A 23,229-nucleotide genomic window follows, 5' to 3' on the forward strand; every position below is an offset into this window, starting at 1 on the left:
TGCCATGCCATTGACCATATTAGACTAATTGTTTTAATACACATATTATACAGTTCATATATGTCCATGTACATATGCCAAAAGATATGCAAAAACACATGGAACAAAAGATTACATTTAAAAACAAAGAGTCAAGTATTTTAAAGAGAAATCATAATCATAAACCTTGTATGGTGAATGTCAAACCATGATGAAATATAAAACATAACACCAATCCACAATATGTCCATGATTTAACATGTCAACACTGTTTGTGATTTACAAAACAGAGAAACAATCTAAGAGTTTGACCTACAACATCCAACAGTAGCACACTATTTACTTTAGCTTTAGTAAAACAGTCGTAGATGATAGATCCTTGTAATACTTCCCCTACAGTGGCCAGTAAAGGACAAAACACAGCTGCTGCCTCTCTCAGCTGCTCTCTTTCTCCTCCTTCTGTTCTGTTTTGCTCTCCTTGGTTGCTGGTTCCTGCACCATGGCTGACTTTTTTGCTGTTCCTGTTGGGATGCAGAGGGAGTTGGAATGGGGGATGATGATGATTGTGAAATTAATGAAAATGAACCTTCAGTAGTAGTGTATGAGGGTGCTGGTTGATACCATACCTGTGAGGTAATTTCTGTGCATTTGATGAAACAGCAGGAGACCAATGAAGAGGATAAAACCAGCGCAGGCGATTATCATTCCACACAGCAGGAAGCTGTAGCTCCCTTTTGTCTGGATAATCTGGGGATGAGTTAGCAACATTAAACTATTGAACATTAATCCAAAACTTCACAAAATCCACTGGGCTTGTTTTTGCAATTATAAGCCAAGTTCTCTACTTCTACGCACTTTATTTTTCTGTGATAATGAAGATACTTATCAGACTTACTGAGCCAACCAGGACCTGCATTACCATCTCTCCCATCCCTGCACTTGTCACCAGGACTGTAGTTGCACATCCTGCAAAAAGAAATGTATGGTTTATGTCCTCTCCTTGCATTGATTCCATTACTGTGTTATTAGTATTGTGGTATAAACACTTCATTATACCCCGATAATCAAGGATGTCTTCCGTATAGGCAAGCATACAGGGGAATATGCTGCTGAGGAAAAGCCCACATAAACAGGTCCCGACAAACAGAAAGATGCTGCTTGTGTAGAAAATAAGGAGCATCAACACAGTAACTATAGCACCTGCCTGTAAAAACAAAGAGAGCATTATTAATTTAGTGTTGATCAGAGTGTTTGACCTTTGGGTTTCATTGTTTATGTCCTATCTATAATATGATGACACACTAAATGATTTATTGGCCTTACCAGGTTGAACATAAGCAGTCTCACAGGCTGGAAACGGTATGAGAGAGGAATGGACAACAGACGACCAGCAGTGATCGCTGCCCAAAAGATACTAGCTAGGTAACCTGCTGTCTTATGAGGCAGTGACATAGGTGGAGCCACACCATAGGTGTATACAAAGCCGGCATATGCGCCCTGGAAGGAAAAGACAGGTTCCTTCATGTACTTTACCTTCTGTGTTTTATGTGAAACAGATTTTGTATGCAATTCGTAAAGTTTTATGTGGAATGTGTAAATGCACATCATATTATTTATCTGCACCCCTCACTCACCACAATACCATCGGTCATGAAGAGCACCATCCCACCAAGGATATGAATCATAAAGAAGGATACTGGCAGCCCACGCAGGTTATCATTCTGACAGCAGCTAAAGATATCCCCATGACCTGTAACAGAGCGAAGAGTCACAAATGACAGATTGTAGAATTTATTGTGATTTTTCTTTTTCATCTAAATCCAGGAAAATATGAATTATTCATCATAAAATAGGGGTCCTGTATAAAAATCACTTCTTCCATGTCTTTACCTCCAGCTTCATGTTCATGCTCCACGTCCAGGCCCTCGGCCCCCTGCTGGTTCTCCATTGCTAATTCATCTTTGTCCAGAAGACGAGGAGTGGTGCTGGGGCAACATGGGATCAGCTGCTCCCGATACATCAGGAACAGGACTGCAATGGGCACGGGAAGCTGAGGGTACACAAATACTATTCATTTTTTTCAATTTGTAATTTTAACAAGCTAACAATTTTAGAAGCTATGAAAAAGCAACCGCTCTCCTGCACATCCACTACTGTACATCTGTTCAGTGTCTTACATTGATAAGCGCCATGATCCAGAAGGCATAGTGCACACTCGACTCCTCTTCCCCTCCCTCATGGGGAAGGTGGCTCTGAGTTATGTTGTGCTCTGCAATCGGACTGTTTCTCAGCATGTTCCTGAAATGATGCATGGTCTCAGTCCCATTCCCTGTGTGATTCCCACAGCCCGTCTCTGAAAGGAAAGGATCTGCAATCAATGGGCTCACCAGGGCTCCGAACCCAATGAAGAAATGAAGAGCCTGCAAAAATGTAGAAGACAAAGGCCAGAGACATGACTTACTGTGTTTTTTAATTATCTAATTGGCTTAATTTAACAAAATACACCTACAGAACATACTGTGTGGAAAATTCTTGATAACTTGTTTGTGGAGAAATACAAACAAAACATTCCCTATGCTCTCTAAAGCTGATGATTCACGCGGCAACTTTTTGAGCAATGTTGCTGGGCAATCTTGCTAGTGGCAAGTCCGACTATGTTTTGAACGGATAGCGGCGGTGCGGGGCGGGTGGCGGAGTGGTGGGGGAAGGGGATTACAGTAGTAATCTTTACTCATTACCATTGACGGCAACATTGCCCTTCACTATTGCTCTAAAAGTTGCTCTGTGTATCATCAGCTTAAGTTATAATTTATAATACATCTGACTATTAATTATTCATAAGATGTGAATGCTATCATGCCAGTATTTCAACAGATGATGAACAGATTCTTAGGACTTTTTCACCTGTAAGAAAACAGCGGAGTCTTTCTGATAGATGGTTACCAGCTGAATATTAGCGATGGTGTCAATAATGCCCATTGCCAACCCAGACACAGCCATGGCGACGGCAAGCAGGAGAACATTATTGCACAGAGGGATGATGGCAAATATTACAGAGATGATGAGAGTAGAGACAAATAAGGCAGCTAGAGCACTGAACAACCTTTAAGAAAGAAAAAATACAAATTCAGTTATAATGATTGTTAATCGTTTACAGATTATTTATGCACATTAAATACCTGCACAGCAGAGTCTATGGGATAACACATGATACTTACGTCCTTTTGAAGACACCACCAACAGAGCTACCAATCAACAAGCAGAACTGCTGGGAAAAGAACACCCAGGTAATCTGATTAAGTGTTGAGTTTGTTTGACATTGCAAGTCCAAAATTGTAGGCCCAAGGAAAGCAATACAGAGTCCAAAGCTGAAGAAAACACTCCAATAGGTCAGTGTGTGATGGGCACTCCTTTTAAATAAAGTTAAGATCCGCTCATCCACAAACATCTTGGCCATCTGAATATGTGACAGCAGCTCTGTGAAGTTTTGTCGAAGTCTATAATAGCGTAATTAATTTTTTGATCTCTTTTAAAGCTTTAAGCTCCCTCCTCTTTGGATTGCCTAACTGAAAAAGGATGTCCTCTTGAGTTAATGGGTGAAGTGGAGATTCTTCCAACAATGATATGACCATATGAATTGTGTCAATGATTAGCAATGAAAAAGAGTGTGTGGAAATGCTACTAGAAAGTGTGAATTTATACGGCATAGCACTGCACTAACACAATCAATGAAAAATGTATCATTCAGGAAGCAATGACGCATAGGCTTCTCATAGACATAAAACACAGCGGCACTTATAATACAAGAACTTGGACACTAAAAATTACATAAGGCTGTTGTGTTGTTAAAATATAGATATAGAAAATTTATTTTATTTAAACTCAAAGTTAGGTGTTCAGCTGTGAATGCAACATCATATAATCATTTAAAGAATGTTTTCTTGTGGAATTTATGCTTTTTTATTTGATAGACACAGTCAAAAGAGACAGGAAAGGCCGGGGAGAGAGGGGGGATGACATGTAGCAAAAGGCAAGAGCTGAACTTATTTCAACCCAAACCAAACTGCGACCATAAACTAAGATGGTGAACATGGTAAACATTGCAATTGCTATTTATCAGAGGTTGCACGCCTCTGGAGTAACTAGGGGTTAAGTGTTTTGCTCAGGGACACAATGGTGGATGTGTCACAATGGGGATTTGAACCCCCATTGGCATATGTCCAAAGGCATATGTCTTATCCACTGCGCCATCTCAATAACTGTTATGAAATTTTCTCTATTTTTTTCTCTGAAATTTCTTTTCTTGCAAGAATGTGTGTGTGGGTCAGTGTGAAGGTTCAGGAAGAACACTAAGGATGGACAATATTTGCAATGTGACACAACAATGTTTAGCTTAACAACCTTTGAAAATGGATATCAACCGGCCAAGAAACTGGCAGATGATGTGCATCTCACAGCTACTGCAGGATATAGATATTTAGAATTCCTGCATTTAACTGTTAAAAATGTGTATTCTATAATGAATAACGTTGATTAATATGTTGTATTACTTGTCCCTCAGATGTATGAATAAAAGAAATAACTTAATACCTAATCCACTTAATGATTGTATGGGAGAAGCAAAGCTCTACTGGTTGTGGCCAAATATGAGCTTCCGGCAAGGTTGAAACAGGAGAAACTAAAGAAATCACAATGCAGATGTGTAACTGATTTGCCAACATGCCCTGCAAGGTGGGGATGCTGGCCAGGTACTAAGCCCTAAGAAATATATGTGTTTATACAAAAGGCATTCATTAACATTCACTTCCTCTTCTCAAGATGGGTTCTCCAGGTAATTGTCAACTAACGTGATCTTAGAGGTGTGTAAGGGGGTGTTAAACATCAACAGCAACTTCTAGTTTCAGAAGTAGGACATCCGTTTTTGAATGAATTTAGTGTTTACACAGGTTAGATTAGGAAGAGGTACTGTGTGTGTAAGTAAATGTAACCCACCAACATTTTCTTTGTATTTCCCTGTATTTTTGTTGAGCAGTTTCACTCACTGTTTAGCAATACAATACCTAAAACAGCACAAAACAACAGTCTACATTTACCTTGTCAAACATTCTTAAAATCACATCCACTCCATCTGTCTCATTGAAAAACTATTATTTTTAATATTTATTGCTGTACTCTCCTATTTCACTGAAAGGTCTATTCTCAGTATATATGTATATTGGAGGCTTCGGGTTTCCACATAACACTTCTGTAAGTTGCATATTCGACTAGGATTGGCTTCCAAACTAGTTGCAATGTCACAAAATTCAGCTCTTTGTGATTTAAGGTGAGTACAGATGAATGAGAATAAAACAGTCTTCTAACTCATTCATCATTCTGTACAGTGAAGCTCAATCAAGTGAAATAACAAAGTAACAAAATACATTCATGAGAAGAGGTGCCTTTTTAAAATTTTCTACACACAGTTTCAGCACTAGATGGTGTAAAAGCATCACATTTGTCCACGATTCAATGCAAAAATCAATCAGATTTGCCTCTATAGGAATATAATACGTTTGTGGCTCTGAACAAGGAATAACTAACATATATTAATGTAGGAAACAACACATTCATAGAGTATTAATTTTAATACAAAATGATCACTGTTGTTAAATATGTGACAAGCATATTTTTCATCTCTCCCACTCTCAAACACACAGAGAACCCAGCATCTCTTTTTAAGTCTGATGGTTTGCTGATGGCAGCCACATAAAGAAACAACACATCAGTAACATGGTTTAAAGTGGGCAAAAACAGCATTGCCTTGCTCCTCTCTGTCTCATCTCCATAGGCTGACATTTAGCCAACTTTCACTCAGAGGCCTGAGACTGTGCCAGGACAATGTGACAGGAATCATAATCATAATGCTCTGTTTTTTTCTCTCTGCTCTTCTCCCACCTTTACTATTTGTTACATCTACATACTGCGTCTCCTAAGGGTCCAGTGAGCCTGCACAGAAAAGCACATGCTGCCATACATGATAAAATAAGAGTAAATGACATGGACTACATGCTAATGTCTCTAAAGTCTGATGTATTTCTTCATAAGCCTGTGGATGTGTATATTTAATCATAGTGAGAAAGATAAACATTTCAATGCCTATACGAAGGAGGAAGTCACAATGTTTGTGTATTATCGCATGTCAAGTCAGGCAGGCATACATGATTCACATTCATGCACAAGTGAGAGGATTAGCTGAAGTAGACAGTGCAGTAAGAAATTTATCTGTCGCCTATCCGCATTTCTCTAGTTAGTCCCTGTAGCCCTGGATGGAAATGCCCTGCAGTGCACCCCTACACATCTCCTCAAGCCCAAAATAGAGCCATGGATATGTGGTATGCAAACAGACATGTCTGCAGGGCAAAACAGTGCTTTTCTATGAGGCTGTGTGCTTTCAAACTAGCTGCTGGTGATGCAGTTAAGATATAAAGCACTTGTGAAAGTTAGTATATGAGTAGATCAAAAGTTTATCTGAGAATATTTATTCAGAGAAGTTCAAGAGAGACAATGAAGTGTCACCTTCATGTGAAATCATTTCTATAAAAGGGAGCATTTTCTTGGCTAACTCTTACCAAAACTATGGTTTAGTTTACATGTCAGAGAGGAAATTTGTCCTGTAAAGTGTGTGTTCGAGTCACAGTTGACCATGATCTTCCCATAAATTTAAAGAATAGCTTCACATTTTGTCTTAAAACAGTAGTCAGGTGCCCATATGTACACTGTCTTCATTCATTCTGTTCCTACCGGCAACTAAGAGATCCCTTATTAACCTGCTTCCAATGTAGGTGATCCCCTTTTCTCATTTTATGCAAAAATACATACCAAAGTTTATCTGGTGCTAATATGAGGCCTCAGCAGTCTGTGTTCGTGAAATCAGCTGCATCTCTTCCAAAGTTACAACTTTTTGGAACAAAAGTCCCTCTTTGTGTTTCCCTGGACAGTTTTTCTGTGCTGAGTTACAGTGAAGTGATGCACAAAGAGGGAATTTTGTACTAAAAGGACTGTAACTGAAAAATAACCAGCCAAACTCAGACTGCTCAGGCCTCATTGACTTCAGATCAACTTTAGAATGTATTTTTGCAAATAGTGAAGACTGTGGATTTTGTCTCCTGACATTGAAAGCCCACTAGAAACTGATCTTGCACTAGCAATTATGAACAGGAGTGATTACAGCAAGCAAAACTTGTTTTCAATAACAGTTGTTTTAAAACTTGTAAACTTAAAATGTACAAGTGGATATTGTCTTTCAAGAGAAAATATTGCTACGGAAAATTAATAAAATACATTATCAGTGAACATTTAGAAGATACGTTCAGTATTAACATTTTTACTTTGAATATACCAAAGTTTCTTAATTATGTTGATAAAAAAGGCATTGTTCTGACAAAACTTATTTGCTTTTGCACATTGGCATTATATATGATCCTAATTTCTAGAAGGTAGGGTTGGACATCAGGAGACTCCAGAGTTATCATGAATCTTTAAAAAAAAGTTCTTGTATTCGGATGTTTGCACATTTCACTGCAATCCTGATATCCTTATTCTCCAACAGCCTGGGTTTAATATGATGTGCGTAGAAGTTTAAGTTCAGTGGAGCGTTGACGCTTATCCAAAGACTTAAATCAGGAATTCCCACCCAGGATTCCAGCCAATCACATCTGGAGCCCTCTGAAGATAATGGCTTCTGTCAGCCAGTCCCCACTCAGTACTCTGGATGAATAGAGCAATGCTGTATCTGCTGATCCCTGTTACAGTGGCTAACTACTCTCCAATGCTCAATGCTATTAGTAATGGTTATAATTGGTCTTATCATGAATTGTTTATTATCCCAAATCATCTTTGTTGCCGTATCTACACTGTCTTGCACCATGACCTGTGTCTTTATGATTGTCTAAAATTGTCTTAAACTTCCACAAAATATATGAAAACATTTACAATTGATATTAATCTGCAGTACATCATTTCTAAAGGCTCAGCATTTCACACCAAATGATACTCATCTTCAGATTTTGGTTAGAAAACTGCACTAATTTGTTCTTTTGATACAGTAAAGCTGATGTTAAATCCTCTCAGTGGGATTTTAAGGGCTCTACTTTAAAATGTTACTACAAATTCTGGCATTACTCATCAGGTGCCACTCAAGTTCAGTTCACAAAGTTTATTCAGGTAATAGTAGGGGTGGAACTGATGATGATTTTAATTATTGGTTAATTTGTTTATTATTTTCTGGATTAATAGTTTGGTCAAAAAAATGTCTAAAAATAGTGGGGGGGAAGGCCCCTCAAAATTTCCAAGTTAACACAATCATATTGCTTGCTTTCTATGAGCAGTCAACTCAACATATTCATTTTAATATCATAGAAAATTAAGAAAACTATTTGAATATTCACATTAGAAATTGGAACTAGTTAATTGATTATAAAAATTGTTGCTTAATTTTATGTTGATTGATAAAATATAAATGTAAATAAGTCTTCTGTGAAAACACAAATGGAACTGTGAACAAATGGAGTACTATTCAGTTTCCAATTTACTTTCTCTGATTATGTTATGCAGGAATAAAAAGAGGAAATATATCTACTGAATTTGAAAATCCTCACAGAGAAGATTAATTTGTTGTTTGTAACCTTGGGAAAGAGAAAGCTGTTGATAGATACAACAAACAAACTGAATAAATAGATTAAACACTCTCTCTTGAATGTTATGATGCTGCTAGAAATGTTTTATCTTTATAGGTCTTCTAATGTTCATGCTCATTTTCACAAGTCTGAAGAGCAGTTCAAGGCGAATAACAGTCACACAGCTTTTGCAATTGATATCATATACTGTCAGAGCCTAGCTCCTCCAAACAGATTAGTAAAATTTTATGTTGAGGTTAACATAGTTTCACCTCTCTAATGATTTTACTGTAATTCTAGGAATCATTGTAATCCACTGAGATTAAAAGTAGCATAACAAAGGATTATTGTTATAGCAAAGTCAGGTTTTTCTGAAATGAATGTGACAGAGAGTTCTAGACTACAGCAGGCTTAGACTGAGCCAACACAGGAATAGAAATCAAGCATTGTGCCCATTTTCATGGATGAAATGCTTTGTCAGTATATCAGCACAGATAATAATTTGAGTGTACGACCTCAGTGGATTTAATAAAAGGCGAGTGATGAATTCAAAACACCACAAAGGAAAACTGATTTCTGTATTGAGGACTCTGCAGCTTTGTTCCCCAGAAGATTTTTCTGTCAGAGGCGGAAGAGAGAACAACTCATGCATGCAGCTGTCTGGTAATATGTTTGTACACACATCCGGACACAGAAAGCACAATGGTGATTTATTCTTTTCTATCATAAGATGTCTCTTGCTTTTCCCTTCTTCTTCCTTCTCCCTGTCCTCCTCTCCCCCGCCTCTCCTGACATAGTTGTAGGGAGCAGAGCAATGATGCGTGACTTAGTGAAACCTGGTGAATAGTAATGAACCGAGTCTGTGTGCTTGTTTGAGGGAAAGCAAGAGGAAGACAGCAAGAGGGTAGGGAAGGGTTTGTGGGGAATGAGGAGGAGGGGGGTACACAGTGAGTGAAAACTGGGCTTCTCTTGCGGCACTGATGCAGCACAAGCAGCGGTGAGAAGCACAGTGGTGACTGACGAGATGCAGCTGCATTAATCCTTTACACTTTTTACACGATCGCTTTCGCTCTGTGTCACACAGCTCATCAGCCACTGTGATCTGGACGATGGGACGTCACTCATTAAAACCTTCAATAAAATGTTTTTTCTGTGTGTGTGTTTCTTGTGCTTCATTATACAGTAGCTTATTCTCCCTGTCTAACCCCCCTCCTAACATAGACAGGGGGAGGAGGGTGTATTAGTAGAGGAAACGGATAGAGGGGGAGAAAGCTGTGAGTGAATGTGGCTCAGAGAGGGGCAACAGCACCTGCTGTCTTCATCCCAGATTCACCAGGCAAAACATTATTCTCCCTCTATTAGTGATGGACTGTTAGGAAGACAAAGAAGGGAGAAAAGAGGCCCAAACAAAGACCAAGAGACTGTAAAAATACCCGGATCTTCAGATCAGTGTTCACTGGCTAGGCCACTGCTCATTTGCTAAATATTTTGGTCCAGGGTTTCTACCTTAAACCTTACACCCAAACTGTCAATAATGTATGTGCAGAATGACAAAAAATGTTTGAGTCATCCTTGGATAATAACATATGCATCAATCCAAATGAAAATTAATAAAAATGTGAGCTTCTATTTACAACTGAGAAATAAGTGACTGGAATATTCAGCAACTGGCTGCAAAGATCAACTCGAGTGCCAGGACTGAAGGGAACAAGCACAATAGACAGCCCCCCTACCTCAGCCCCTCTTTTATCCTTTTCCATCCAGGACTCATGGGCACTCTGCCAACTTGGAATCTTAAGAACTCATTCAAAGAAAGCCAAAGAAAGGGACTTGTTTAAAACCAGGACCCATTCTCTCACAGTCTCTTGTTTTTCCTTACATTTCCCACGTGAAGAGGGATTTCTGGTTGCTGTTTTCTCTGACATCGCAACTGAGGAAGGGGGGGTGTCTCAAGAATTGCCATTCATGTAACGTTTCGTCAGATTCATGGTTTGAGAGTATTGTGAGCTAGTGATCTCCCGTCCGAGCCCTCTTTCTCCCTCTCACTCTCTCTCTCAGTTTTCATTCTGCTTTTAGTCCCTCTGTCTCCCCACTTTCGCTCCTGCTCACATAGTAACTCCTCCCCCCACTACCCATTGTCTCTCCATACAGTATTAGACTGAGGGGATGCCATACTCCTTCCAGCGAGGGACGCAGGAGAGGGAGAAGGAGGTAAGAGTCAGATTTACAGCATAAGAATGCATCCGGCACTAATTGCACATCACCATTACTTTAAGAAGTGTAAAGTGTGTTGATCAAAATAGCGGTTTGTTTTCATCAAGAATGACAGAGGCGCTACTGCACTGATGCACTGGGGCTTTCATGTGTTGTATGCAGTGTTTCAATGTGTTTTGGTTGTCTTGTCTGCCAGTGGAGTGTGCTAAGGGGTGTTTTCAATAAATGAAACAGGACCACTGCGGATAAGAAATAAGGTGCCACGCATTTATCTTCATCTTTATATTCAAAACCTGTGTCTAAATGTCAAACTGTGAGTTATTAAGTCATTTGTTTTATTTTTATATCTTTCTACATAGAATTTCTTAGAGAATTTCTCAGACTCTTTTATCAAAACAACATAGGAAAATATTAAACATGGCCATAATCTAAAGCCATTAAAAACATCTGGCTACTGATGATTCTCTGAATTGGCTCCCAGCAGAGAGGGGCAATGTATGATGTTTAGGGATTAAAGCTAATCCTCCCTGTGGCTGAGATTCACCTTCTTGTCTGGACAGAGTTGGACACAGGGGCTTTACTAATTTATGCTGAGACATGCATGAGCATAGGTTCCCTGGAGCTTAGTGGCAGTGGTCTGTTTTTGAACCTGGAAAAGGCTGATTGAGTAAACACTTTCCCTCAATCAGCTGGTAATGTTCTTTGTCAAAGGTCATGTGAATGTCCAGTGTATGTAAGGCCAATGAAAGATTAATCTCATTGTGTGAACAGTTTGATGAGGCTGATAATCTCAATATCATTTGTTGTGTTTCTATCTCTTTAGAATAAAGTTAGAACTTCTGATGATGGAAGTTAGGACATCTTGGAACTATGTGACTGAATAAAAAAGCTAAGCTAAATGTAGCAAAGGTATAAGAAAAGATATGAAACTATCTATCAAAGAGTTTACTCTCTTGCACTGCCAGAACAACTTGAAACAGGTGCATAAAAAGACGACTAGAAGTGGTTCTCTCAGTACTGGACAGTTGCAGCCTAGTACAGGAAGCTTTGTGTGCTTGTTCAGAGAAAAAAAAAGGAGGCTGTCTCAATGGGGCTTTTGTTGTTTGAGTTGGAGACAGCAAAAGCACAAGAAACACTGACTGACAAATACCTGGCCCCTCTGTGCCTCAAATACCTCAGCGCTGCACTTGATACAATGTCAACAAATGCCCCTTCTGTCTTCTATAGTAGCTCGTTTCCTCTCTGTCCACAAGATTTTTTCATGTTTTTATAAAGGCTACTGTTTTCTGAGCAGACATCTGGGTGAGTAGATTTGGCCTGCATAGCTCGAGTGCTGAGCCTCAGACTGAGGGGTTGAAAATGGTCCAGAGCGCTTCCAACAGTTTAGTGTTTAAAATTGTGGTAAATGTCTTATTTCAGTTCTATGTATAGAAAATATTCAGAATAAATTCAAGTTACACTTTATTTGACGGCTTTAAAGTTAAAGAACATGGATGAACTTCAAGCAGATCAAGCACACTAGTTGTGTTTCCGTCCATTAATTATGCTTGACTCAACAGCATGATGACCTTAAATAAAGATGAACAGGGGCTACTGCATGGAAATGTTGACTTTAGTAAATCTGCAAAACTATTTTAGCTTTCTGTGCCAAGTGGCTGAATTAAAATGCTGAGGTAATGATCTCCTTTGTGCTTAAGGAAGTCAAGCAGGGGGTTGCTACAGAATATAGAAAGTTACGTAAGTTACTTTACGTAATCTGTTTTGAATTCACAAAGAAAATCCTTTTAACATTGCACCTTTTCCCTTTAGACATTGATTTAAAACTGCATTTTTAATCAAAGGTTATTCTCTAACCCCCTGAGGAACTGAATTGCTTGCAGAATATTGCAGTAAGATTCAAGCATCGGGAAGGGAGCACTTTATTTGAGCTATTTGTGGTGTGAAAAATATAATTCCTTCTGTCTAAAGACTCTCAAGACAGTTTCATTTTACTCCCTCAGGCCTCAGATGACTACTCAGAGTTTCTCTGCTTAATTATTCATGTGGATGTGAGTTTGAAATCCTGAATGCTGTCTGCAACTAGCCCCTGTTTTTTTCCCTCTTTGTTTTCAAGCTTTCAGCTCTAACAGCATGAGCTCTAAAACTGCATCTGAAACTGATTTTGTATCATTTTCTTTCAAATCAAACCACAACTGTGTCTTATGGCTTTCTATTCCTATGTGAGTTCTTTCTAACATGTCATGTAGGGTTCAAAGCCATTGGATACACAGTGGACAGTCAACTTAAGAACTCTGTTTTATGGTGTTTTGACTTAATATTTAACATGAGAAACAAAGTCACCGAAAATAGGAATCCAAAAATATAGTGTAATAATCATTTTTGTTTTAGCTTGGGTGGCATTTTGTCCAGCCCAGCTATTTGTAGTATCTAAAATCTTAGCAATGGCATCAACAAAGCTGTAGCCTACAGCATCCACATTATGCATCTTGACTTACATAAAACCTTTGGAGTAGTGGGGCAAATACAGATATTTTGAGTTGGGGCAAACATTAGTTATTTTCCTGAAGATGTTTTAGGAAATGACTGTTTTCATATAAGTTGTGACATAGCGGGTGGTCAAGGTAATGAAGTTATTTTCCTGTTGCTGTCAGCTGTTCTACTTACAAATGTGAAACTTACTGTGAAAGTAACAACTCAGTGCATTCAGAGATGTGTTTAAGAGATTCCATGCCACCTGTTATTTTAAAGTGGAAGTTCAAGATTTTTTTTCTTTAAAAAGATAAAGCTCTAAAAATCACTTAGGTTACAGTGATGACATGATAGTGACATATGAAGACTAGGAACATGAAAAGCATTATGCACATGAACATTTTATGCCACAATATTCATACTCAGGAGGTGAAAAAAGATGATTTACATCATCATTAATTAATTAATTCCTTCCTAGGGATAAACTTTCTTTGCCTGTAGCCAGTCCAACCAAGAACACTTTATAACTATAAACATACATATGTGGATCCAATTATTGGCCTCTCTTTTGGATTCAGGTTATAATTTGAAAAAGAAGTAAAGTTTTTGTTCATTTTGTTTACTTTGTTCATTTGTCTAATTTCTAGTGACCAGAAAGAAAAAAGTCATTCATCATTCATCATTATGCATCATGGTTGTCATTAAATGAAAGTGAAGTGGGATCAAAATTTAGGCAAATATTATGTGCTGACCTGCAGCAGTGCTAAACTATATAATATCAGTCAGCATTTGTTTAATGAATAATTTACATTCATGAATGACCAATCTTTAGTACTTTAGTGTTTTTCGCTTTATTTAGTGCTACAACCGACCATTCAAAGGTAAATATTATTTTTAATATTATCATTGATCTATTTTGAAGGAGGCCAAAAGCCTTGCCTACCATGCAACAAGATTAAACATTTAAACTGTATCATCACGGACACATGGTGTGCACCTAAGCCAGCTGGGCCATTGTAAAAACCCCTTCAAATGTGGCCTCTTATGGTTCTTGCCGCCTCCCTGTTGAGTAGATTTTTCAAAAGGATTCTGTGAGCATTCAGCCTTCTGAATGCATTAACTCTATTGAATAATCTCCTGACTTTAAATTCTGAAGCAAATATGAGCAAGTCTAGGCTTAGACCACTGTTATGATTTTGATATGAAACTTTTATATTATCTGTAAGCTCTTTTCGTATTCCTTTCGAATAAAATCTATGACTGTGTCTTAATGTTTAATGTTACAATCCTAAAATTAAATCTACTGTATTTTTGCTTTGATATGTTCAACACCGTAAAGGTAAAACAACAAGACCAACAAATATATATATTAACACACAACACAATATAAACACCATATTTCACTAATTTTAACAGTAATGTTCTGATTGGAGGGCGGCATGGTGATACATGGTTAGCAGTGTCGCCTCACAGCAAGAAGGTCGTGGGTTCAAACCCCGGTTGCATGTTCTCCCCGTGTTCACGTGGGTTCTCTCCGGGTGCTCCGGCTTCCTACCACCATCCAAAGACATGCAGGCTAGGTGAAGTGGTGTCTCTAAATTGTCCTTAGGTGTGAATGGGAGTGTGAGTGGTAGTCTGACTATGTGTGGCCCTGCGATGGACTGGCGACCTGTCCAGGGTGTTCCCTGCCTTTCACCCAATGTCAGCCCCCCCGCGACCCTGTACACAGGATAAGAACGGATGTTCTGGTTGGGTGAGTTTAAAGGTCCCCTGTGGAGTTTATTTTGTAAACAAACAAAAGTGATGTTCACATTCATAATACTCAAGAGATCAATGATACAAGTATACATATAAGTATACATATACAATGTGATTTGCTAACATATGTGTTAAATGCATTTCCTTAATCATAAAATATTTGGAGAGTATTGATATCCAGCATTGTTTATATCCATTTACAAGTACAACACTGTGGATCAATATTAAAAAGTGCCCTGTTTAATCAGGGAGATTCTGCACAAGAAAATATGATCTGCTAGCCAGTGAGTAGCTCCACTGTAGCGTTTGGGGTTAAGGGCCTTGCCCAAGGGCACCTCAGGGAGTAAGGGGATTGAATCAACAACCTCCTGCTCACAAGCTTGCTTCTCTAACCTTTGAGCTACCATTGTCCTTCATAATGAAGTGGAAAAATATATTAACATTCAAACTGGACATTTAAAATAATCAAATTAAACATTAAAACTGATAAATCAGTGTGAATGTGATCAGGGCCTTCCTGCAAATGAGAGGTTGCTCTCAGTGAAACCCTGAATAAATAAAAGTTTTAAAAAAAGAAGAATCCCAATCAAACCATTTAAATCCCCTCGCCCCTATAAAATCCCCACAGAAAATAAATGTTGTTTTCTCACAATCACAATGTATTGATCCAATCTAAAAATAGTACAATCTAAGTTTACAACAGTAAACAGCACAGTGGTAATCAAGTCTGTTCAACCCAAACTCAAATATGACTTAAATGGGATGTAAACCTACCTGCTGTCTTCTCATTTCAAGGTTGTCATGTAATGTTTGAGCGGTTTTGTACAATTTGCAACAAAGACAGGCAAAACAAGTAATTTAGTGCTCAAGGGATCCATTTGGCTTCATCTCTTAATGTCCTGACAGTAATAAAATGGTGTTCAAGTAATACAATCCTGGGGGAACATCTTATGATGTGTTTCTTTTTGTTATATTTTTATGTTAAAATACAGTAAATGTACACATGCATTTACATACACATAGATAAACATTTACTATTTCCATATCTGAAGTATATTAGAAGCAAGATCAGGTTGTTTGAAGATAAGTAAAAATAAATGCCTTAAAGAAATGAAAGGAGGTGATAGATCTAAGTGAACTGGCAGGTTGATTCAATCAATCAGATGGAGCTTTATATTTAAAGGCACGTCTATCAATTTCTTTAGGAATTCTAGGAATGCAGAAAAAGAGTACTAGTATACTTGTATGCCATAGACTACATGATGTCCTATATGGAATTAAAAATTGTTTTAAGTAAGAAGAAAAGATAAATGCATTTGAAAATAAATTGCAGCCAGTGAAAAGCAAAAACAGGAAGGGACCATTTGCTAATGCCAACTGCCAGCTCTAGTCACTTATGCCGCCTTCGAGACCGGTTGGAACTGGCATATTTTCCAGTTGAAACTTCCGACTTCCGACCTCAATGCGTTCCAGGTGCATGGTGGTGAACGAAAACCATGGCTGACCATGACAAAGTGTACACACAGTTGCACCCTCAGTAGTGTTTTAGGTGTTAATGAAAAGGATGGCAGTTTAACTGCAACAACTGACATAAATAGTCTATACGTTACTAGTTCTGTGTACCCCTCTAGCTACATCAGTTGGTAACCCTCAAGGTTGTAAGTCAATCAATGTTGACTTCCTAATGTTTAGGCATTTTTAACAATAACTTTTATGCAGATATGACTTTATGGGATTCTTTACTGTAGCCAGCTACCTAATAGGCCTAATATATTTCTACATCAGTGTACATGCAGAACAGGTTTTACTATATGACCGTATGTATTATTTTAATTTAAATACATGCAAATATACTTTTTGTTGCTTTTTAGTTTATGGTTTACCATTTACAATGTGTGCTTCCATGGGCGCTGACATTGTTTTGTGACGTAATTCAGCTGCTACTCGTGAACTCGGGGTACATATTTTTTCTCCGAGTTCACAAGTAGGAAATCTGACTTCAGGTGGCGTTCCGGGGTAGTTTTTCTAGTTGGAGGTCGAAAATTTCCCAGTTCTGAGTTGCCTGGAACGCAGCATTAGCTCTAGTACCAGCTGTTCAGGGGCCAGCGGTTGTTGAGTTGATAAAATCTTTGAAAGTGCCAGAGTCCTGTTCCAAGAATCAGGTTTACTGATTTGTTTCTTGACCACTGAATGCTGATTTTCACAGTAAGTTTTTCGGATAATGAACATGCTTGATTGAAGAGATGCCTGCTGTAGGTGTTTGGTTGGAAGCAGTCCTTGTGGCACATTTGGCACCCCCTTTACAAACAACTAAACAAGTGTTTTTTTTATCTGTTAACAGGTGTTACAAAAGGAACTACTCACCATTTCTGCATGCACTAGGTGGATGCATAACTTGAGTAAATATGCATCAGCAGCGTACAACAGAGACACCACGAAACCAACGACGACCAAAGCCTGGGACAAACCTGGAGGTCAAAGGTATACAATGTTTAGACAGGAAGAATTTGCACTTAAAACTCCACTGTATGAACTAACAGGTCTTTTCACAGAGGGCATTTTGCCATGTGGCAGTAGGAAAAGCCCAAGTGTAAATAATAATAATGATGGCTGAATTCCATTTAGCTGCTTCGGTTTTAGAGTCCTGGCATTGTTCTTTCTGGTTTACTGTCACACTCTCATGGCTTACTGGGATACCTGAATACAACAGAGACATTGTTCCTGTGCATTTCCCTCTATAAAAAGTAAAAACGTCCACTGTAAAAAAAAAGAAGCCTATTAAAATCAGACAATTTAATTTAACCGGATTTAATTTGATTAAATTATTTATTTTAACATCGGCAGCTCTTAACTTCCATATCCATAACCAGGGTTGAAAACGGTTAATTTAGCTACGACAATAAATGCATTCAGGTAATTTAGCTAATGTTAATTAACTACGTTAATATTACAAGCCAAAAACCAATAAGCCACACATGCCTTTTCAGTTCTTCATTTTAAAGATAATCTTCATTTAATAAAAAGTTCTTAGGTTTCATTTAAAATGTAATGAACTTCCAAGCTAGCTAAGCTTGTGGCGCTGTGCTGTATGTTTACTACTCACTAGTGGTATGTTAAGCTAGCTGCCGGGTGTCAATCAAGTCGTCAGTTGCAGCTGTTCTCAGTTAAGTTAGTGCGATTTTCAGACCACATGCGGACGGTTTCTCCGAGCTGCTCTGTTGGGCACATCTGACTTCAGAGACGTTTTTATACCAATATCCAAAGCAACTAAGCACTGAAGTTGGACTATTTTTCATTTTCTTGTCCTTGTGATATGCCGCTTTTTAAGGAGGACCCAGCTCATCTCTCTAAATCTAGACTGAAGTCAGATTTAGTTTCTCATAATGTCGTGCTGCCACCTGCCAAGAGCACAAAGGACGTTTACGTCGAACTGCACTTAAAACACGTTGATCAGAAAAACGCAGCGGATTTTTCTAGCGATGAGGAGGATCGAGTACAAGTTGTGGCAGTGAGTTGATCAAAGTTCTTGTGTTTTGCGCCAGAATACTTTTTATGATTGGCTTTTGCGGAATTAAGCGCTCTTCCCTCAATAACAACTTGCTGTAACTTAATATATCAGCCTACTGAGTGCAATCACTGCGTGATCAGTCTAATTTGAAATAGCAGATGTGACAAAACTACTTGTCTACTTAACTTTACTTGACATATTTGAGAAATTGCCCCCAGAATGTAATTTGACATCTTTACTAATATGTTGCCTGGTAAAATACTTGTCAACAATGCTGCCTTCAAGGACATAAACAATTTTATTTGATAGTGAAGGGTCGTTTGCATAATATTGATTGGCATGGGCTGAATTAAACCGATGCTGTGCAAAGTTAGCAGCTGTGGAGGGGGAGGAGGGGTAGATTTGGGTCACTGGCTACCAAATAGTCCTCTCAGTTTGCTGTAACATATATGGTCCGTCACCACTGAGCTGTAGATAGCTGGTATAGATTTACATGAGACATTTCTGTAGTTAGGTCGCCATTATATTTGTGTGCATGTGCTTGCCACACCTGTCCCACTCACTTACCGTATATGTGCCAGGAAGAGCACTGGAAGTTGTTTCTGTGCTGTTTCATGGGGAAGGAGGACTGTTTGGACAGACTGTGTTAAAGATTTTCACTCTAGACCCAATACTAATATATGAAAACATTATTTAGTCAAGGATATTAACAACTGATTTTGATATTCGTTTAAAGGTTTTTCTCAATTTATCATGCAAAACTTTTGCTGGTTCCAGCCTGTCAATTATAATTTCCTGAAAATAATGATCAGAAATAATGGTTAGTTGCAGAGTTTTTCAGAGGATCAAAGTTTTGAGGAGTGACAGAGATAAGCAGAGTGCTTTACAGTTGAACAATAAACCTGTTGTAGTTATCTGCCAGTTGATATCTTATAAGCCAGTATGAACTGATAATACGGGCTCTACAATAAACCTTTTACTTGTTTTTACCTATTCTTCTGTGCTTTTTCAGAACAGGTAAATGTAAAAATTAGAAAATTCATCTAACTAAATTAGATGAATTTTGAACAGATTTGTGAACTGCAGCCTCCAGCTGTTTATGCTCTATATCCCACACCTGGCAACTACTGCCATTCAAGCTGCAGCCTTTGTCTAAATTCAGCAAATGTTGTTTGTTTTGTTAGGATGAGGATCCAGAGGATTCAGACATGCCCGACCCGAGTGGTTTGACTGATGATGAACTCAAGGCTGCACTTCTCACACACGGAGTTAAAGCTGGGCCCATAGTGGGTGAGGATGCACTTAACAATGTCTTGAAACTGGTTTCCATTGTAGAAATGGGATTCCTGTCGTGTTTTAACGAATGTGAAGACCCATCACTCTATTTTTAGGCCTGTCTTAATTACTAAAGGATTGTTTGTCTATGCCAGCCTCCACCAGGGCCTTGTATGAGAAGAAGCTCAGGAAACTACTTCAGTCTGATGGACACAGCTGTCTGAATGGAGCAGAGAAAAGTATATTGTACTCTGACAGTGATGAAGAGGAGGAAAATGGTGAAGGGCATGAAGAGTCAGGTATTTACAAAAATGCTGCTGATTTTATTTTTATTTTGTTAGGTATCAGATGATATGCTTTTGTATTTTTCTGTGACTTGTACAGGTTCTGAAGAAAGAGTTGAACAGTCAGACCAGGCCCAACAAGAGGGTAGCCAGGTGAGAAAATTGTAGGAAGTTCTTGATTTCTTTAGTTAAATGAATAGTAGCTCTTGAATTAGGGAGCTTGCACTGCCTATTTAATGTTGCTGGTTGCTTTATATTGTCCTTTATGTTTTTGCCACTACTAGCTGTATTGAAATATATATTCCCTACAGTGCCACTTAGTGGTTACAGATTGCAAGTGTAAAATTTGTTTCTAAATGGAAGCCTTCACTCTTTGCATAATAACTTTGAATAAGCTCTTGCATTTTGAGTGAGGTGGGGTTTTTTTTGTTTGTTTTTTTTCACAGGAAGATTTGTATTGTCAGAATGGTTTTGTTTACCCGCAGTGCTTTTTACTCTCGTCAAGGCTGGTAAATACTACAGATATTCACATCGTTTTTACAAAATTCTGTGAATTGATTTTTCACGGGATACTGATGTGTTTCGTTTTTTTCTGTTTTTGATTGGGTTGGTCTTTTGTAGCGTGCTCGTACTTCTAGAAACAGGGAACCTAGTCCCAAGTGGAATTCAGGGAATGTGGTAAAAACATCAGAGCGGAGTCTGCCTCACAGCTCACAGATTCCCATAGGAATTAGTAGAGCATCCTCTGTAGATCAACGATCAGGATTAGGATCAGGGGTAGGCTGGTCTTATTTCACTTCTCTTGTGGATTTTAAATTCTCTGCATTCCTTACTTAGACTGTCTAACTCTATTGTGTGTCCTTCTCAAGCCACTAATGGGATATTTTTTTTGTTTTTTTTCAGTGATGGGAATTGGTATCTCACTGGTGTTTAGACTGTGTGATGAATGATGTTTGTATTGCTGTTAACATGCCAATAATACCAATCCATGCAGGTTGCATCAGGATCACAATCAGTTATGCCCAGTGCTTGCTCATCATTTTCCTCTCAGGCCTTCAGCATCACTCAAATGGTTGAGCAGGAAAGTTAATCCCACATGTTTTTAAACCTGCAATTCACATCTTTACAAATGACCCTGTCATTTCTTTTTATATTGTGTTGTGAGAAATCCCTGCCAGAGTGCTCACTCAGTAACGTACATTGTTGCTCTAAACAACAGATGGACAGTCGTGGGTCACTCTCTACTAGCGCACACACTGAGAGAGAGTTGAATGGGAGCAATGTGCAGCAGCATTGGTCGCGGTCCAACACGGTCAGTAGTGCTCGGGTTGTTGAGCCACATTCTGAGCTTATATTTTGGTCGTTACAGTGTTTGAGAGGTTTAACTGGAGGTAAGTCAAGTGTATCGTAATTGGTTATGTCTCCTTTTCTTTAGCTGGACGTGCCAATTATGGACACCATGAATAACCAGTCCCTGTACTACTCCCAAGGCATACTAAATGTGACATGAAGGCACATACCTCTTCTTGCTGGCTTTTAATTTTTCTGTTTTTTGTTCCATATCACTTCATAGGGTGGTATGTGCATCGTCCACAAGAACACATTTTGTAACTTTAATGTCAGTTACTGTGTTACCCCAACTGGAAATTATATGCTAACCATAACAGTTACACTATTTTAATATTTTTGTGTGTGTGTGTGTGTCAGATTTCTGGTCATTACATTAACAATCACCAAATTTCCTTAATTTCTTCCTGACTGTCTCTGTGGGATCCTGCTGTCTGAGATATATTTATCTGGTCCACCTCGTTTAGTAATTTCTTACTTTTGTTTTTTTAGCTTTCTCCGGAGCCCGATATTTTCAAAGACATGTTTCCAGACACTGAGGCCACACCAATAGGGATCTAGTAAGTGCCATACAACACTTGCAGTACGGAAATTACAAACTTGGATTTAGATTTCAACAAAGTACAAGAAATTTATTGGAATTTGAATCGTGATGGGTGACACATGGACAACTTGCTTAGTAGCACATACCAACCCATTGTAGGTGTTTTGTGATTCGATAATCGGCACATAAAACCCGTTGTATTTCAGTGTCACTCGTCGGAGACCCATCAAGGGTGCAGCAGGAAGACCTATCCAGTATGCGTACCCAGACACTCCTGCCAGTCCCATGACCCTGGAGAGACGAGAGGTAGAGCGCTGCCTTGTGCCCATCCATATACAGATTTTGGTCTTCCTCATTGGGGCGTGTCTCCTGTACATCATTTATGTTTGTGTTGACGACAACTCATTCAGTCAGATTGTGGCTTTACTGGATGGTCAAAACCAGGAGTTGGATGGTGAGGAGGGGCTTTTGCTTCAAGCTGAGACATAAGAAGACACACCAGTGCTTTCTGGACAGGAGTAACTATGGGTTTTTTTAATCCTGTACATTGACATGAATGTGTCAGGGTTGTATTTTTGTTGATACAAGCAATTACGATATTGTCCTGGGATATCTTCAGGGAGCATATTACTTTAAACACTTTATTTTGTTGTTTACTGTTTTTGTCTGTATGGGAGCAAACCTCAAAGTCCAGTTTCACATTTTGTATGTTTTGCTTATGGATGTGTTGCCACACTACACAGAGCTTCAGTTAAGATTTTAAAGGGATATAGATGTTCTCAAATTTAAATATAATGCGAATGCTGTAATTTTAACCTAAATTCTTATATTGTCTTTTCAAAGAATCATTGACACTGTACTTGTTTTTTATATAAACTATTTTTCAATAAAGGATGTTTTGCTGTTTTTTGTGCAACTGAATAGTATCTGACAAATCAGTAGGATCTTTAATATAGTAAAATCCACTTTTACTAAATGTCATGAAGAAGGTGCTTTCAGATGCTATAAATATAGAGAATTGAACAAAAAAATTCTAGTGCAATGCATCACAGCATTTACTGCCGATTTCAAATGCCCATCCCCGGAAGGGCTTTTAAAATTACAAATGTAAAACACAAAACATACACTAAGTAAAACATTCGAGCATATACGTGTACTTCTTCCCTCAACCCTTCAACACACACAATGATCTGCTAA

At 38.5% G+C, this 23,229-nt stretch overlaps 2 protein-coding genes across 12 annotated transcripts; one reads left to right on the plus strand and one right to left on the minus strand.

Moving 5' to 3' along the window:
• Window positions 1-10: 10 nt before the first annotated feature.
• LOC123975138 (major facilitator superfamily domain-containing protein 4B-like) lies at window positions 11-18,466 on the minus strand. 4 transcript variants are annotated; one of them, XM_046056334.1, is made up of 12 exons: window positions 18,178-18,466; window positions 17,439-17,542; window positions 3,198-3,247; window positions 2,884-3,082; window positions 2,157-2,399; window positions 1,870-2,029; window positions 1,614-1,729; window positions 1,303-1,476; window positions 1,036-1,183; window positions 875-945; window positions 606-726; window positions 11-500 (listed from the first exon to the last, which is right to left on the minus strand). In XM_046056334.1, the coding sequence occupies exons 2-12, from the start codon at window positions 17,439-17,441 to the stop codon at window positions 415-417; spliced, it is 1,371 nt and encodes a 456-aa protein (XP_045912290.1). In that variant the 5' UTR covers window positions 17,442-17,542; window positions 18,178-18,466; the 3' UTR covers window positions 11-414. The 4 variants fall into 4 exon arrangements, with proteins under 4 accessions (XP_045912290.1, XP_045912292.1, XP_045912291.1 ...); XM_046056336.1 differs by lacking the exon at window positions 3,198-3,247 and having other exon boundaries at window positions 18,178-18,462; XM_046056335.1 differs by lacking the exons at window positions 3,198-3,247; window positions 18,178-18,466 and adding an exon at window positions 18,054-18,097.
• Window positions 10,829-22,938, plus strand: lemd1 (LEM domain containing 1). Of its 8 annotated transcripts, none has more exons than XM_046056345.1 (11): window positions 10,829-10,844; window positions 17,416-17,555; window positions 19,767-19,872; window positions 20,013-20,156; window positions 20,242-20,294; window positions 20,588-20,650; window positions 20,763-20,918; window positions 21,136-21,222; window positions 21,361-21,453; window positions 21,981-22,048; window positions 22,239-22,938. In XM_046056345.1, the coding sequence occupies exons 3-11, from the start codon at window positions 19,791-19,793 to the stop codon at window positions 22,519-22,521; spliced, it is 1,029 nt and encodes a 342-aa protein (XP_045912301.1). In that variant the 5' UTR covers window positions 10,829-10,844; window positions 17,416-17,555; window positions 19,767-19,790; the 3' UTR covers window positions 22,522-22,938. The 8 variants fall into 8 exon arrangements, with proteins under 8 accessions (XP_045912301.1, XP_045912297.1, XP_045912294.1 ...); XM_046056341.1 differs by lacking the exons at window positions 10,829-10,844; window positions 17,416-17,555 and adding an exon at window positions 18,193-18,582 and having other exon boundaries at window positions 22,239-22,338; window positions 22,443-22,938; XM_046056338.1 differs by lacking the exons at window positions 10,829-10,844; window positions 17,416-17,555 and adding an exon at window positions 18,198-18,582.
• The last annotated feature ends 291 nt before the right edge of the window (window positions 22,939-23,229 follow it).

Source organism: Micropterus dolomieu, linkage group LG08 (assembly GCF_021292245.1).
Source record: "Micropterus dolomieu isolate WLL.071019.BEF.003 ecotype Adirondacks linkage group LG08, ASM2129224v1, whole genome shotgun sequence".
Lineage (NCBI taxonomy): Eukaryota > Metazoa > Chordata > Actinopteri > Centrarchiformes > Centrarchidae > Micropterus > Micropterus dolomieu.

Coding starts and splice junctions, on each gene's coding strand:
- LOC123975138 (XM_046056333.1), bottom strand. CDS start 3,436: ATGGCCAAGATGTTTGTGGATGAGCGGATCTTAACTTTATTTAAAAGG. Junction 1,184..1,302: donor GACTGCTTATGTTCAACCTG/GTAAGGCCAATA, acceptor TTGTTTTTACAG/GCAGGTGCTATAGTTACTGT. Junction 501..605: donor GCACAGAAATTACCTCACAG/GTATGGTATCAA, acceptor GCATCCCAACAG/GAACAGCAAAAAAGTCAGCC.
- lemd1 (XM_046056338.1), top strand. CDS start 18,388: ATGCCGCTTTTTAAGGAGGACCCAGCTCATCTCTCTAAATCTAGACTG. Junction 20,295..20,587: donor CCCAACAAGAGGGTAGCCAG/GTGAGAAAATTG, acceptor TTTTTTTCACAG/GAAGATTTGTATTGTCAGAA. Junction 21,223..21,360: donor TCACTCAAATGGTTGAGCAG/GAAAGTTAATCC, acceptor TCTAAACAACAG/ATGGACAGTCGTGGGTCACT.